The sequence below is a fragment of the Hemiscyllium ocellatum genome, chromosome 4 (assembly GCF_020745735.1).
Source record: "Hemiscyllium ocellatum isolate sHemOce1 chromosome 4, sHemOce1.pat.X.cur, whole genome shotgun sequence".
Taxonomy (NCBI): Eukaryota; Metazoa; Chordata; class Chondrichthyes; order Orectolobiformes; family Hemiscylliidae; genus Hemiscyllium; species Hemiscyllium ocellatum.
In genome coordinates this window covers 139949785-139964578 of record NC_083404.1, presented here as the reverse complement: position 1 = coordinate 139964578, position 14794 = coordinate 139949785, and the positions used below count along the sequence as shown (strand labels likewise).

Below are 14794 nucleotides of genomic sequence, written 5' to 3'. Positions count from 1 at the left end.
CGAGTCCACACCTGGAGTATTATGCGCAGTTTTAGTCTCCTTATCTGAGGAAGGATATTCTGGTTATGGAGGGAGGGAAATTAAGGTTTGTCAGACTGATTCCTGGGATGGCAGGTCAGATGTATGAGGAGAGACTATATCAGTTGGCATTCTATTTGCTAAAATTCAGAGGAATGGTGGAGGTGGGGTGAGGGTTCTCACTGAAACCTATAAAAGTCTCGCCAGACTAGACAGGTAAGTGCAGGAAGGATATTTGTGATGACCAAGGAGTTCAGAACCAGGGAAGTACAGTCATAAGACAGGCTAGTAGAAGAAATGGCAGGCCATAGGAAAAAATTATAGAAGTTAGGAGCAAGGGGCTATTTGGTAGTGGAGACCAGAACTAGAGGGCATAGGTTAAGGGTGAAAGGGGAAAGATATAAAAGAGGCCTAAGGGGCAATATTTTCACGCAGAGGGTGGTGCGGGTATGGAATCAGCTGTCAGAGGAAGTGGTGGAGGCTGGTACAATTGCAATATTTAAAAGACATCTGGATGGGCCTATAAATAGGAAGGGTTTAGAGGGATATGGGCCAAGTGCTGGCAAATGGGATTAGATTAAGTGGGATATCTGGTCGGCATCAAAGGTAGGACCGAAGGGTCTGTTTCCATCCTGTATGTCTCTCTGACTCTATGACTATAACTGCCTTCTTGATCTACTGCAGTACTTGGGGTGAGGGACACCCACAGTGTGTTTAGGAGGGATTCCAGGATTTTGGCCCAGTGACACTGAAGGAACAGTGATACAGTACTATATCATGATGGTTTGTAGCTTAGAGTCATAGAGGTGTATAGCATGTAACCAGACGCTTCAGTTCAGTTCATCCATGCCGACCAGATATCCTTAATTAATCTAGTCTTGTTTGCCAGCATTTGGCCCATATCCTTCTAAACCCATGAATTTACAGTTCGAGGTGTTCCTCAGCAAATGCTGAGCTGCTGCTTCTTAATGGCAGATATTGCAGGTTTGGAGGAAATGTGATGAGTTGCTGCAGTGCCTTTTCTAGATGGTGCACACTGCTGCCATTATGAGTTTTACATTTGAGGGAGTGAATGTTGGAGATGGTAGATAGGGTACCAGTGGCTTTGTCCAGATGTACCTGAGCTTCTTAAATGTTATTGTAGCTGAGGCCAGTGGGGAATACTCCATCAATTTCCTGACATGTGCCTTGTAGAGGATGAACAGACTTTGGAGAGTTGAGTGGTCACTTACTTGCTGCAGAATTCCTCACCTCTGGTAGTCACAATATTTACATGGTGGCTAGTTCAGTTTCTGGTCAATGGTATCCCTGAGGACATTAATAGCTGGGGATCCAGCAGTGGTTAAGTCTATTTAACATAAGGAGGTAATAGTTAGAATTATTCTTTTTTGTTGGAAATCTGCATTGCTGGCAGGCAGTTGTGTGACATAGATGTTACTTGCTACTTATGAATCCCTTTATAACTTCAATTAGGATTACTTTGGTACTGTGATAGATGCAGAATTCTGATTGGTGGAATTCAGCTATGGGTTCTGGGAAAGATATGAAAAATTTTTGGAGGTGAAAACATGGTCAAGGCCCTCAGAAAGGAAAGGGCGGTTCGGAGATTTGCAAAGGCAAAAAAAGAAACCAAGGAGAGGAGAGTATTTTTTGAGGAGAATTTCATGATTGTCGATTTAAAGGAAAGGGATAGAGCAAACCATTTACAATATTGGTTAATGTGGGCATCAGAATGGGAAGTTGGATTATAAATTTAGTGGGAGTAGGATTGAGAGGTCAAGAGATCAATTATCTTGTACAGGCTGACTCAGCGTGGATTCTGGATTAGTGGTACTGGTAAAGCACAGCAGTTCAGGCAGCATCCGAGGAGCAGTAAAATCGATGTTTCAAGCCCATCGTCAGGAATACTGGCAGAGTGCCTGAAGGGTGGAGAGATAAATGAGAGGAGGGTGGGGTGGGGAGAAAGTAGCATGGAGTACAATAGGTGAGTGGGGGAGGGGATGAAGGTGATAGGTCAGGGAGGAGAGGGTGGAGTTGAGAAGAGACAGGAAAGGAAATTTGGAAAATATATAGCAAGGAACATGAGCCACCTGGATATCTTCTAAACTATACAGTTCTGTGAATCAATAATCATTCAGTTCTGTTCCTTAACATCTGTAAAGTTATTGTCTCCCAGTAATACACATTATATGATTCCAATCCTCCACATACAAGTTATCAGAATCATGGAATCATTCATTTCAGAATTGGTCCATAGAGTCTGCACTAGCAAAAAAAATACTGTAAATCTACACTGGTCCCACTTTCCCTCATTAGGCTGAAAGCCATGAATGTTATGACAAATTCAAATTCTTGTCTAATTACTTTTTAAATGTTTGTCAATTCTACGACCCTCCCAGGCAGTGTGTTCCAGATTCCCACGACTCTCTCAAATCTTTAAAATTATGCCCCTTTATTATTGACCCTTCAGCGCACGCACACGCACATGCACACGCACACGCACACACCTTTCTCTGCCATGCTCCTGAATTTTCCACCAATTTCTATTTTTGTTTACCTTGTCCATCCTCCTCATATGTTACACATCACTGTTAAATCCCCTTCTGGCTTCCAAAATCCCCAGACAACTGGTTCTTTCTGGTATTGGTATATTTAACTTGCCAACTAGACAATTTCAGAATGAAATTTGAGATGACAATTTTTTAAAATCCTGAAATAACTTTTAAACTTACACCATTCAAAACAGAGGTAAGTTATTTTTGAATATTCAATGTTTTCTTTTAATTGTTTAATTCGGTGTCTGTGAATATGACATAAGTGACTTTAGATTAATATGATTGAATTATTTAAACTGTCTTTATCAGATGCTGATTCAGAAAATACATTTTATCCTTGTCAGTTAATTCTCATTTTCTTACTTTGCAGGAAGAGTTTGCTGGTTATGATTTTGAAAACCGTCTTCATGTGCGTATTCATACTGCGTTAGCATCATTGAAAGAAGTTGTTCCACAGTGATCTTTGCCAAATAGAAGTCCTCTCCAGTGCACATGTGATTGAACTTAATTAGTTCCTGCACTTTATGCTGTAACTACACAGCAAAGGAAATAATGGCTGGCCTGAGCTCATAAAGGCTGCCTTAAACCTAAGCATGTAGAATATCTTTGGACGCATAGGGGCAGTTTCACTGATAAATGAGATGCATTGAAGCTGTTGCTTCTTTATTATAGGTAGTTAAACAGGAGAAGGCTTAGGGATTCCAAGGATTATCAAGTGGCCTTGCTTTTCTTCCCCCACTTTTACTGTACTTCAAATTGGACCTAATTGTAATATCAGTGCAGTCTATCAAAGCACAGAGCCCATTTACATCACTTAGGCAGATTCTCAATGTGCTTTGGTTAAGGTAGCAGAAGGTCAGGAAGGAAAAAGTGTTCATGGCTTTTGCCTGTTAATAGCCATATTTTTGTTGCACTAATTATATTTTTAATTTGCCTAGATTTAACACCATCATTATTTTCAGATATGTAAAATATTGTTAGCACTTTTTAAATTCTCTTTTATATCAGACCCCGCAGAACACCAGCAGCAAAGGACTTGAGTTCATTTCTGCTCAGGGTCATTTGTTAATTATGAATGAAAGGTGCAGTATCTACAAGGTCTTTTTAGTTAAAACCTTATTCAAACCTATGATGCCACTATACTAAGATGTTCTTTGAGATCTTCTGGTATACTTTAAAAAAATACCTCAGTTGTAGATCAGATGCAAAAGAAACAAAATAAATTGTGAAAATTCATACATTTTTAAAGGAAATCTCTGGGGAACAAGATAATGGGCAAATCAAATGTCTTGTAGATCTCAGTGTCTCTTTATCTACTTTGTGATTTTTTTTCATATGACTATATTTGTATCTGCTCTTAACAGGGTAAATAAGATTTCATTCCATTAGATGATGCCTATGCTAAATTATCAATGGACCATTATCTGAGAGGTGAGAACCATTGAATAAGAACTTATCACCTGGATGCAGATGTCACCATGTTTGGTGTTAAAAGTTTATTTTTTAAAAAAAATTCTGAGGCATGATCTAATAGTAATAAAATCACAAATAATATTGTTCCTAAATTCTATATAACCTTGTGTGGCTTGTCCAACAGCCATGAATGTTTATTGCACCAGTTTTCCCCATTTCCTGAAGCTGTTGACTCTTTGCTGCGTTGTGATTCAATAGGCGCTGGTTGCCGTCTGATACCTTGTCCAACTGGCCAGTTGACTTGGCACAGACTTGAGGTCTTTCTGTGTGACTGAGTAGCTCACCTGTGCTGTTGCTGGTTATGTTGGATTATTTATTTATTTCTGACTTTTCAGGTTGTTGCTCAGCAAATAATTTTACTCGTGAATTAGAGCCTTGTCCTGTGTTTCTAAACTTAAAATTCTGGGATTTAAATCCCCTTACTTAGATGGTAGTATAATTCTATAATGTGGTCATTTCTGTTTTATTTTAACAGTAGAATTAAATAACTGAGTTGTCTGACATTGAGTAATGTGATAAACTAAATGTGAATCTTCTAACTTAATTCAGACTGGAGAATGTTATCAACAGTTTTGCTCTGGTACACACATTACTCAGGGGACAGGAAGTTTTAAAATTACAAAAATGTTAATGAACTGAGGTAAGTTACTCAAGGAATTAATGTGTCCCTGGTTGTAGTAACAGTATTTCATAAACAGAGAAACAATTTGTTCACCTTGCAATTGACAAGTGACATGATTCCAGAAGGACTTATAAAGTTCTGCCTCCCCGTCACTCACTGTTACTGTGATACTGTTTAAGAGTGGGACTGAGAACTGGGTTTTTTCATTGTGTACAAGTGGAAATGTTGACTGACTGGATGGTGAGGAAAACTCACTGTATTTTTCACTGTCTGTAGACTACTGTTACTCTGCTGTATTAAAAAAAAGACTTCTGTCCATATGCATTGTGATTTATTCCAAAAAAATTGCACTTTCTCTATACAATTACTACATTTCAAAGACATTTGCACATGGCTGTGGATAGGAAAGGTTTAAAGGGATGTGGACCAAATGCAGTAAATGGGGCTAGTTTTGGATTAGGAAACTTAGTCAGCATGGACAAATTGGGCTCTATATAACTAAAATATGGATGGTTATAGCATGCAGGAATGTGGAAATAATTTGAAAGCAAAATCAAAATATTTAGAGTCATAAAGTCATACAGCATGGAAACAGGCCCTTCGGTCCAAACTGGTCTAAGCTGACCATGGTGTCCACTCAGCTAGTTCCAATTGCCTGCATTTTTGTCCATAATCCTCAATACCCTTCCCATCCATGTAGTTATCCAAATGTGTTTTAAATGTTGCGATTGTACCTGCCCCAATCACTTTCTCTGGCAGTCCATTTCACATTCGCACTACTCTCTGTGTGGAGAGATTGTCCCTCAGGTCCTCCTTAAATTTTTCCCTCCCTCACTTTCATCCTAGGCCCTCTCGTTTTCAGTTCCCTATTCATAGGATGAATACATGTAATCTTTTTCCTATCTACTGCCCTCATAATTTTATATACCTCAATAAGGTCACCCCTCATTCTCTGACATTCCAGGGAGTAGAGTCTTATCCTGATCAACCTCTCCATATAATTTGGGGCTACTGTCCTGGCAACATTCTTGTAAATCATCTTTGCATTGTTTCCAGTTTAACTGTCTCTTCTATTACAGGATGACCAAACTGTACACAATACTCCTAAGTGCAGCCTCACCAATGACTTGTACAACTGTAACATAATATCCGAACTCGTATACTCAATGCTTTAACTGATAAAGGCCAGCATACTAAATGTCTTCTTCACCACCTTGTCTACTTAATCTACTTTGATATTGCTTTCAAATGACTATGTATTTGTACTCCTAGGTCCCTCTGTTCCACAACACTCCTCAGGACCTCACCATTTACAGTAATGTACATGCCCTCCTTCGGTTTGCCTTTACAAAGTGTAACACCTTACACTTATCTATATTGAATTGCATTTGCCAATTCTCAGCCAACTTCTTCATCTGATGAAGATCCCCCTAATTTTTGATAACCTTTCTCACAAAATTAGGAGGCATCATCGATAGTATCATCCGCAAACGTACTAATCATGCTGTGTACATTCACATCCAGATTATTTATGTAAATAACAAAGGTCCCAGCACCGATCCCTGTGGCACACCACTAGTCACAGGCCTCCGGTCCGAGAAACAACCTTCTTCAACCATCACCCTCTGCTTCCTACCATCAAGCCGATTTTGAATCCAATTAGCTAGCTCTCCCTGGATCCCATGCAACCTAACCTTCAAAGGCTTTATTAAAGTCCATGTAGACAGCATCCACTGCTGTACCGACATCTATCCTCTTGGTTACCTCTTTGAAGAGCTCAAAAAGATTTGTCAGACATGACTTCCCATGCACAAATCCATGCCAACTATCCCAAGTTAGACTACCCAAATGTTGGTTGATTTTGTCCCATAGTATCCTCCAACAATCTGCCTACCATTGATGTCAGGGTCACTGTTCTATAGTTCCCTAGCTAACCTTTGCTACCTTTCTTAAACAATGGAACAACATTAGCTAAAATTTGACCAAACTTTTAGGGGGAAAATTCAGTACTTTAAACTGTTGCTTCAAAGCATAGTATTGTTTTACCTTAAATATTCCATTGGACAAGATTCAATATTATACTTGTAAACAAGTGTATTCATACATGACTCTCTTGCCTGGGCTTTTCGCTTCAATAAGTCCATAATTTTAGAAACGCACGAAGTAGGCTGCTCCATTCAAGTCTGTTCCACTATTTAGTAAAATCACAGCTAATTTGTTTGTCACCGAGGCACTGTTCCCATATTTCTCAATCCTCGGAGAGAAAAGATTTCCCCCCATCTCTGAACTAAAACAGTACCTGCTAATGTTAAGTGTCCCCTGATTCTGGACTCACCCACAAAAAGAAATATCCTTTCTGCGTCCACTTTGTCAAGATAATTCAGGATCTTATAAAATTAATGAAATCAACCCTCACTCTTTTGAATTCAAGTGCAAAACGTCCAATCTGACACATCTTTTGTCAAGACTACAAACTAGCGTACAACTTGTTCGATTTTTAATTGTTTGTTCTCAGTTATATGGGCATTGCATTGGCATGAAAAGAATGATATGGGAATTGGACACCCTGTTAGATAGAATAATCCTGCTAATAGCAAGAATGAAAAAAAAAATAATTATTTTGCTTTGGCATTTGGCGATAGAACAAGTTGGCATACTATTGAACATGTAATGAAATAGGAACATTTAAACAAATTGAATCAACTAATCAACTCTGAGAATAAAACCCCTGGTTCAGATGGATTGCATCCACTAATTTCAAATAATCTAGGAATGAAATGGCAGCCAATGCTGCATATATTTCGTAACCTGTTAGAAAGAAAATTGTAATGCCAGGCAATTTGATTAAAAAGGGGAGCAAACATGCCCAGGGAATTATAGGCCAGCCATCTTAATGTCAGTATCAGGAAAAAACAATAGAACAACTGAAAATAAAGATCTATAGAAGATTAACCAGGAAAGAAATAATAAATAATATGGGTTTCAAATGGGAATTAAATCTTATGGAATTGAAATAGAAGGTGGTTATTGATGATATGGGCCAAGTGTTGTCAAATGGGACTAGATTAATTTAGGATCTCTGTTTGGCATAGACAAGTTGGAGTGAATGGTCTGTTTCTGTGCAAATCATCTCTATGCTTCTGTGACTTGATAGAAAAAATGTAATTTACTTGGGTTTTCAAAAGCTACTTGCCCCAATTTAGACTAAATTCAAAGATTATAAAGTTAGGAAACAATTGACAGATTGGATTGTGAACTAGCCCTTAAATCCCATAATGCTATATTTTACAACATGAAATGATTGCATGATTTATTGTCACATTTTACAGTGATACAACAAAATATGGTGAAATTTTTCATCTGTTGCCTGATTTGGCACCACTTTGAATAATTTGAAAGTAAGGAAAATAAAGAAAGACGTGGCTTAAATATAATACTTCAGCCCAGAGCTAGCTCATTACCATCAATGACAATTCCACTGCAATCCCTCCTCCTCCACTCTGCCCCTCTTCCATCTAGGTAAAAACAATGACTGCAGATGCTGGAAACCATATACTGGATCAGTGGTGCTGGAAGAGCACAGCAGTTCAGGCAGCATCCGCGGAGCAGCGAAATCGACGTTTCAGGCAAAAGCCCTTCATCGGGGTGAGGCAGTGAGCCTGAAGCGTGGAGAGATAAGCTAGAGGAGGGTGGGGAGAAAGTAGCATAGAGTACAATGGGTGAGTGGGGGAGGGGATGAAGGTGATAGGTCAGGGAGGAGAGGGTGGAATGGATAGGTGGAAAAGGAGATAGGCAGGTAGGACAAGTCCGGACAAGTCATGGGGACAGTGCTGAGCTGGAAGTTTGGAACTAGGGTGAGGTGGGGGAAGGGGAAATGAGGAAAGTGTTGAAGTCCACAGTGATTAGCAACTGCAGGGTAGATGGAGCATCAATTTTATAAACTGCATCTGGTCCCCTCAGTCTTCTCTACTTAAGGGAAAGCAACCTGAGCTCTTCCAGCCTCTCTGCGTGACTACAGTGTTCCACTGGGGAAAGATCATGGTGAATCTCCTCTGCACCCTCTGCACTGAAATCACATCCTATAGTGTGGTGACCAGAAGTGCATACGGTACTCCAGGTGTGACCTGCCTAAGGTTTTACAAAGTTGAAAATGTGTTGCTGGTTAAAGCACAGCAGGTCAGGCAGCATCCAAGGAACAGGAAATTCGACGTTTCGGGCCAGAGTCCTTCATCAGGAATGAGGAGAGTGTGCCAGGCAGGCTAAGATAAAAGGTAGGGAGGAGGGACTTGGGGGAGGGGCGATGGAGATGTGATAGGTGGAAGGAGGTCAAGGTGAGGGTGATAGGCCAGAGTGGGGTGGGGCGGAGAGGTCAGGAAGAGGATTGCAGGTTAGGAGGGCGGTGCTGAGTTGAGGGAACTGACTGAGACAAGGTGGGGGGAGGGGAAATGAGGAAACGAGAAATCGGAGTTCATCCCTTGTGGTTGGAGGGTTCCCAGGCGGAAGATGAGGCGCTCTTCCTCCAGCCGTCGTGTTATGTTCTGCCGGTGGAGGAGTCCAAGGACCTGCATGTCCTCGGTGGAATGGGAGGGAGAGTTAAAGTGTTGAGCCACGGGGTGGTTGGTTTTACAAAGCAGAGGAAAATTGCTCTCTCTCTTTCTCTAAGTAAAAAATGAGGTCTGCAGATGCTGGAGATCACAGCTGCAAATGTGTTGCTGGTCAAAGCACAGCAGGTTAGGCAGCATCTCAGGAATAGAGAATTCGACGTTTCGAGCATAAGCCCTTCATCAGGAATAAGAGAGAGAGAGCCAAGCAGGCTGAGATAAAAGGTAGGGAGGAGGGACTAGGGGGAGGGGCGATGGAGGTGGGATAGGTGGAAGGAGGTCAAGGTGAGGGTGATCCTCTTCCTGACCTCTCCGCCCCCACCCCACTCCGGCCTATCACCCTCACCTTGACCTCCTTCCACCTATCCCACCTCCATCGCCCCTCCCCCTAGTCCCTCCTCCCTACCTTTTATCTCAGCCTGCTTGGCTCTCTCTCTTATTCCTGATGAAGGGCTTATGCTCGAAACGTCGAATTCTCTATTCCTGAGATGCTGCCTAACCTGCTGTGCTTTGACCAGCAACACATTTGCAGCTCTCTCTTTCTCTACCAATACTGCCAGCTCCTGTTGAGTTTCTCCAGCGCTTTCTCCTTTCAGATTCCCACTATTCGAACTTCTTTCTCTTATTTAACTTGTATACATCTCCCGCAGAACCTCCCCTGCTCTTATCTTCGATGTCTCCGCTAATAAAAGGCGTGTAAAAGCATGAGCAAGTGTCCTGGCCAAGGCCTGACCCCAGCTCTGGCTGTGGCATCACATTGAAAGGGGGCGCGGGGCTGATTGTGGACTCAGAGAGCTACGCGCAAGAGAAACCCATTCACAAAAACAATCCGGCGCCAGGCTGGTGTGTCACATGACAGCAGGAAGGGCGGGGCTGCCTCTGGGTGTCACGTGCCCATTGAGGCAAGGCGGCGCCTGCAATCCCGTGCTCACTAACGTCGTCCAACTGGACACGTGACTGAGCCGCTGCGTTACGTGACCGTGGGTAATATATCCATTGGGGGGGGCGGGGTTGGTATAGTCACATGCTCATTGGGGGGGGCGTGGCTGTCCGCCACGTGTCGCTGACGTGAACAATCTCCTGTGTGTTTTGAGGCTGCGCGGGCGGATAGTTGTCAAACGCGTTGAGCGTCTGTGAGAGGCAGTGGGCTACGGAAAGCCGGTAGGTCCATAGCGAGAGCGAACGTAGCACGGTGAGAGGGACAGGGGGAGGATCAGCTGGGCCTCGACATCCAACAACAAACACACCCCACCCCACCCCACTCAACTCAAATCCCCCATCCACACAGACACACACGACCTAGGGAGAAGGGTGCTCACTGCCCTGATTGGTGAGTGCAGATCTGGGGATCACTTTGCAGTCAATTGGGATCTGGGGATCACTTTGTAAAGTATTGGGATCTGTTATCCCCTTTTTAGGGAGGTGGAATGTGGGTTCACATTGCAGTGATTTGGGATCTGGGGTTTATTTTGTAAAGTGTTGGGATCTGCTGATCACTGTTATTGAGTTAGGATCTGAGGGTTCACATTGAATTGAGTTCGGATCTGAGTGGTCACATTGCATTGAGTTAGGATCTGAGGGTTCACATTGCATTGAGTTAAGATCTGAGGGTTCACATTGAATTGAGTTAGGATCTGAGGGTTCACATTGAATTGAGTTAGGATCTGAGTGGTCACATTGCATTGAGTTAGGATCTGAGGGTTCACATTGCATTGAGTTAGGATCTGAGGGTTCACATTGAATTGAGTTAAGATCTGAGGGTTCACATTGAATTGAGTTAGGATCTGAGGGTTCACATTGAATTGAGTTAGGATCTGAGTGGTCACATTGCATTGAGTTAGGATCTGAGGGTTCACATTGCATTGAGTTAGGATCTGAGGGTTCACATTGAATTGAGTTAGGATCTGAGGGTTCACATTGCATTGAGTTAGGATCTGAGGGTTCACATTGCACTGAGTTAAGATCTGAGGGTTCACATTGCATTGAGTTAGGATCTGAGGGTTCACATTGAATTGAGTTAGGATCTGAGGGTTCACATTGAATTGAGTTAGGATCTGAGGGTTCACATTGCATTGAGTTAGGATCTGAGGGTTCACATTGCACTGAGTTAGGATCTGAGGGTTCACATTGCATTGAGTTAAGATCTGAGTGGTCACATTGCATTGAGTTAGGATCTGAGTGGTCACATTGCACTGAGTTAGGATCTGAGGGTTCACATTGCATTGAGTTAGGTTTTGAGGGTACACATTGCATTGAGTTAGGTTTTGAGGGTACACATTGCATTGAGTTAGGATTTGAGGGTTCACATTGCATTGAGTTAAGATCTGAGAGTTCACATTGCATTGAGTTAGGATCTGAGTGGCTACACTTCAGTGAGTTGGGATTTGGATATTCACATTGCAATCAGTTGGGATCTGGAGGATTATATAGCAATGTACTGATATCTGGGATTCACCTTAAATTGAGTTGGATCTGGGTGGTTAGTTTACAGTGACTTTGGTCTAGCTTTCACCTTTCAATGAGATATAGTGACAATGAGATATAGTTGCAATGAATTGGAATCTGGGAAGGTCACTGCCAAGAATTGGGATCTTGGGGTTATCGTTAGTATTTCAGAGTTCACTTTGCAATAGTTTGAAATGTGGATATACAAGTTGCAATAACTTGTGATCTGGGGGTGCTTTTCACAATGAGTTGGGATCTGGATATGAAGATCACAAAAACCTGGGATCTCAGAGTTACTTTGCAATAACCTGGGAATGTATGAGTCATTTTCCAATGAGTTAATATCTGGGAGTTTCACGTCAAATGAGCCAGAATCTATGGGTTCACATTTTTGTGAACTATGAGTGCAATGAATTGTGATCTAGGGGTCAACATTGCATCTAGATATTGATATCACAGTGACTGGGTTTTCACATCAGATTGAGGTAGAATCTGGGTGGCTTAAGTCTGCAATGAATTGAAGTCTGGGGAGGGGGGTGCGGTTACATTCCAATCAGGTGGGATCTGGGAACTACTTACCAAAGAATTGGGATCTGTGTGTTAACATTGCAAACTGTTAGGATCTGGGTGTTGACGTTGAGTATGCTTCCAGCACTGAGTTGGGAACTGGAGATTCACTTTGCAGTGGGGTAGAATCCAGATTTTACATTGTAATGAGGTGGAATCTAGAACTTCTGATTGCAATGGGTTGAGACCTGGACATCTCACTGCAAGGAGTTGAGGCCTGAGGGTCACGTTATGATGTGTTTGTAACTCAGATTTTTTTAATGCAATGAGTTGGAATAGGTGATCTCTGCAATGAGTTGGGATTAGCAAGTTTGGCGAGTAGTAGCTCAGGGTGAGGTTCTAGATGTAAGTTTGCTCGCTGAGCTGGAAGGTTCTTTTTCAGACGTTTATCACCATACTAGGTAACATCATCAGTGAGCCTCCGGTAAAGCACTGGTGTTATGGCCTGCTTTCTGTTTGTATGTTTAGGTTTCCTAGTATGGTGACGAAATACCTGAAAAACAAACCTTCCAGCTCAGCGAGCAAACTTACATCCATGAGTTGGGATATTGTTGCCTTTGTGCATTGAGGTGTGATCTAGGGGTCTCAGCACAGTGAGTTGGGATTGAAGGTCTGTGCAGTGTTGTGTGATTGGTGGCTCTACATAATGAGCTGTGATCTGAGGGCATTGTGTATGAGGTGAGATGTAGGTGCTCAGTGTAGTGAATTGGATTCATGGGTTCCTGTGACATGAGCTAGAATCTGAGTGACTCCTGTGCAATGGATAGGGATCTGTGGAGGTTCTGCACAGTCAATCTGGGTCTGGGAAGCTGTGTGTAATGAGTTGGGATTGAAGAGCTTCATTAGTGAGTTGAGATCTGAGGGTTCGCTGCAATCAGTTGGGATCTGGTAGAGGGTCTGATGGAGTTTGTGCAATGAATTGGTATCTGACAGACTATGCAGTGGTATGGGGTCCATGTGTTTCATGGCGGTTAGGATTTGAGTGTTAATATTACTGCAAAATCAAGGTCTATGGTGTGAATTGGGATGTGGGCATTTCTGTGCAATGTGACTAAATAGTGGACTAGCTTAAGATTAGTAAATGTTGTGAAGTGGTTGAGCACCAAGATGCCTGACTTTACAAGCTTGATTCAGAAATAATCACAAAAATCAAATGAAAGTGGTGATAGCGCCAACTTGTTATTTGTTCACTGAATGTGGGCACCACCTTGATAAACGTGTCATTCTGTTACCTCTCTGATGTAGGTACATTGTGCTAACCTTCAATCCAGAAGCAGCACAGTTGGAAAAGAAACTGTAATTACGTTAAAATGTCTGTGGAATCTGTAATTATGTTTGAGATTGTACAAAAATAACTTTTAAAAGTTAGGATCAGTTGTAAATGGATCAAATATACCTTTCTTGGATAATATTAAATTCTGTTCAGTGTGACCTGGTTAATTCTTGATTGGAAGCAGTACCAACAGCAATGAAGTTAAGCCCAAAGCTATACGACCAGGCACAAAGGAGAGCTACAAGCAACTGGGAGGAGAAAGGCGCAGATGCAGTCATAAAACCAAATCTCAGACCGAAAAAGAAACACAGCAAATCTCTCTCAGAACTGGGTTCTGGAAATTCACATTGCAGTGGATTTCTGTGCAATCCACAGAATGCACACCATTCTGTGCAATGGTTTTGCGATATGGTTGCTCACATGTCAGCCCCCAAGAGGCATTTTCTTTGGTGTTAAAGGAGACAAGAGCTGTTGGAGCACTTTGCAAACTTACTGAAAAAACCTGGAAATCTGTGAATAGTGCAGAAATGCTGAAAGGCTTTGTGTTTTTCTAAAAGTCGATTGAAAAGTAACTCTAGAAAATTACACCATTAGGGCACATCAGGTTCATACAATTGTACCCTTGAAACCTGAAGGAGAAACCTGTTATCAGCTAACACATTTGGAACTCTTAACGCTACAGCAAGCCAAAGATATTTACAGGGAATGTTTGTAGTTGTAGAATATGTTTTTTTTTGTCTATCATTTGTATGTTAATTGATGATCGATTTGATTCATACTAAAGTAAAAGTTACCATAAGTAAAGTCTTGTTGTTAATTTTTTGGTTTGGTAATTGTCCTTAGGAGCTTAGGAAGAGAAGTATGCCATTCAGTCTGTCAGGAATGCTACACCATTCAGTACGATCATGGCTGATTAATCACTTCTTTGCCATTAGTTACCACATCTCCACTACTCTGTATGTGCCACTAGTAATCAGAAACACGGACTTCTACCACAAACAACCCATTGCTAACCACGAATGGTCCCCATTAACAGCTATTGATTCTCCCAAATTGACCTTTACCTATCCCTCTGTCTGCCCAACTTTTGTTTCTCTCTTAGCTTCATTTCCATTTATCATTTATTCCCACACCCCACCTTCAGCATATGTGCCAATCTTTTCCTCGCTCCAATCAATTCTGAAGAAGAGTCACTGGATCTGAAATTTTAACTTTCTCTCCACAGATGCTGCCAGATGTG

At 41.8% G+C, this 14794-nt stretch overlaps 1 protein-coding gene across 3 annotated transcripts in view; it reads left to right on the top strand.

The window, feature by feature from the left end:
• The window catches only part of ttc39c (tetratricopeptide repeat domain 39C), a 108382-nt gene extending 103396 nt beyond the window's left edge, over positions 1 to 4986 (top strand). For all 3 annotated transcript variants that reach the window (XM_060823914.1, XM_060823917.1, XM_060823916.1), the window contains one exon: positions 2944 to 4986. In XM_060823914.1, the coding sequence (XP_060679897.1) occupies positions 2944 to 3033 (90 nt within the window). In that variant the 3' untranslated portion in view covers positions 3034 to 4986. The remainder of the gene's footprint in view (positions 1 to 2943) is intronic.
• Positions 4987 to 14794: the final 9808 nt, after the last annotated feature.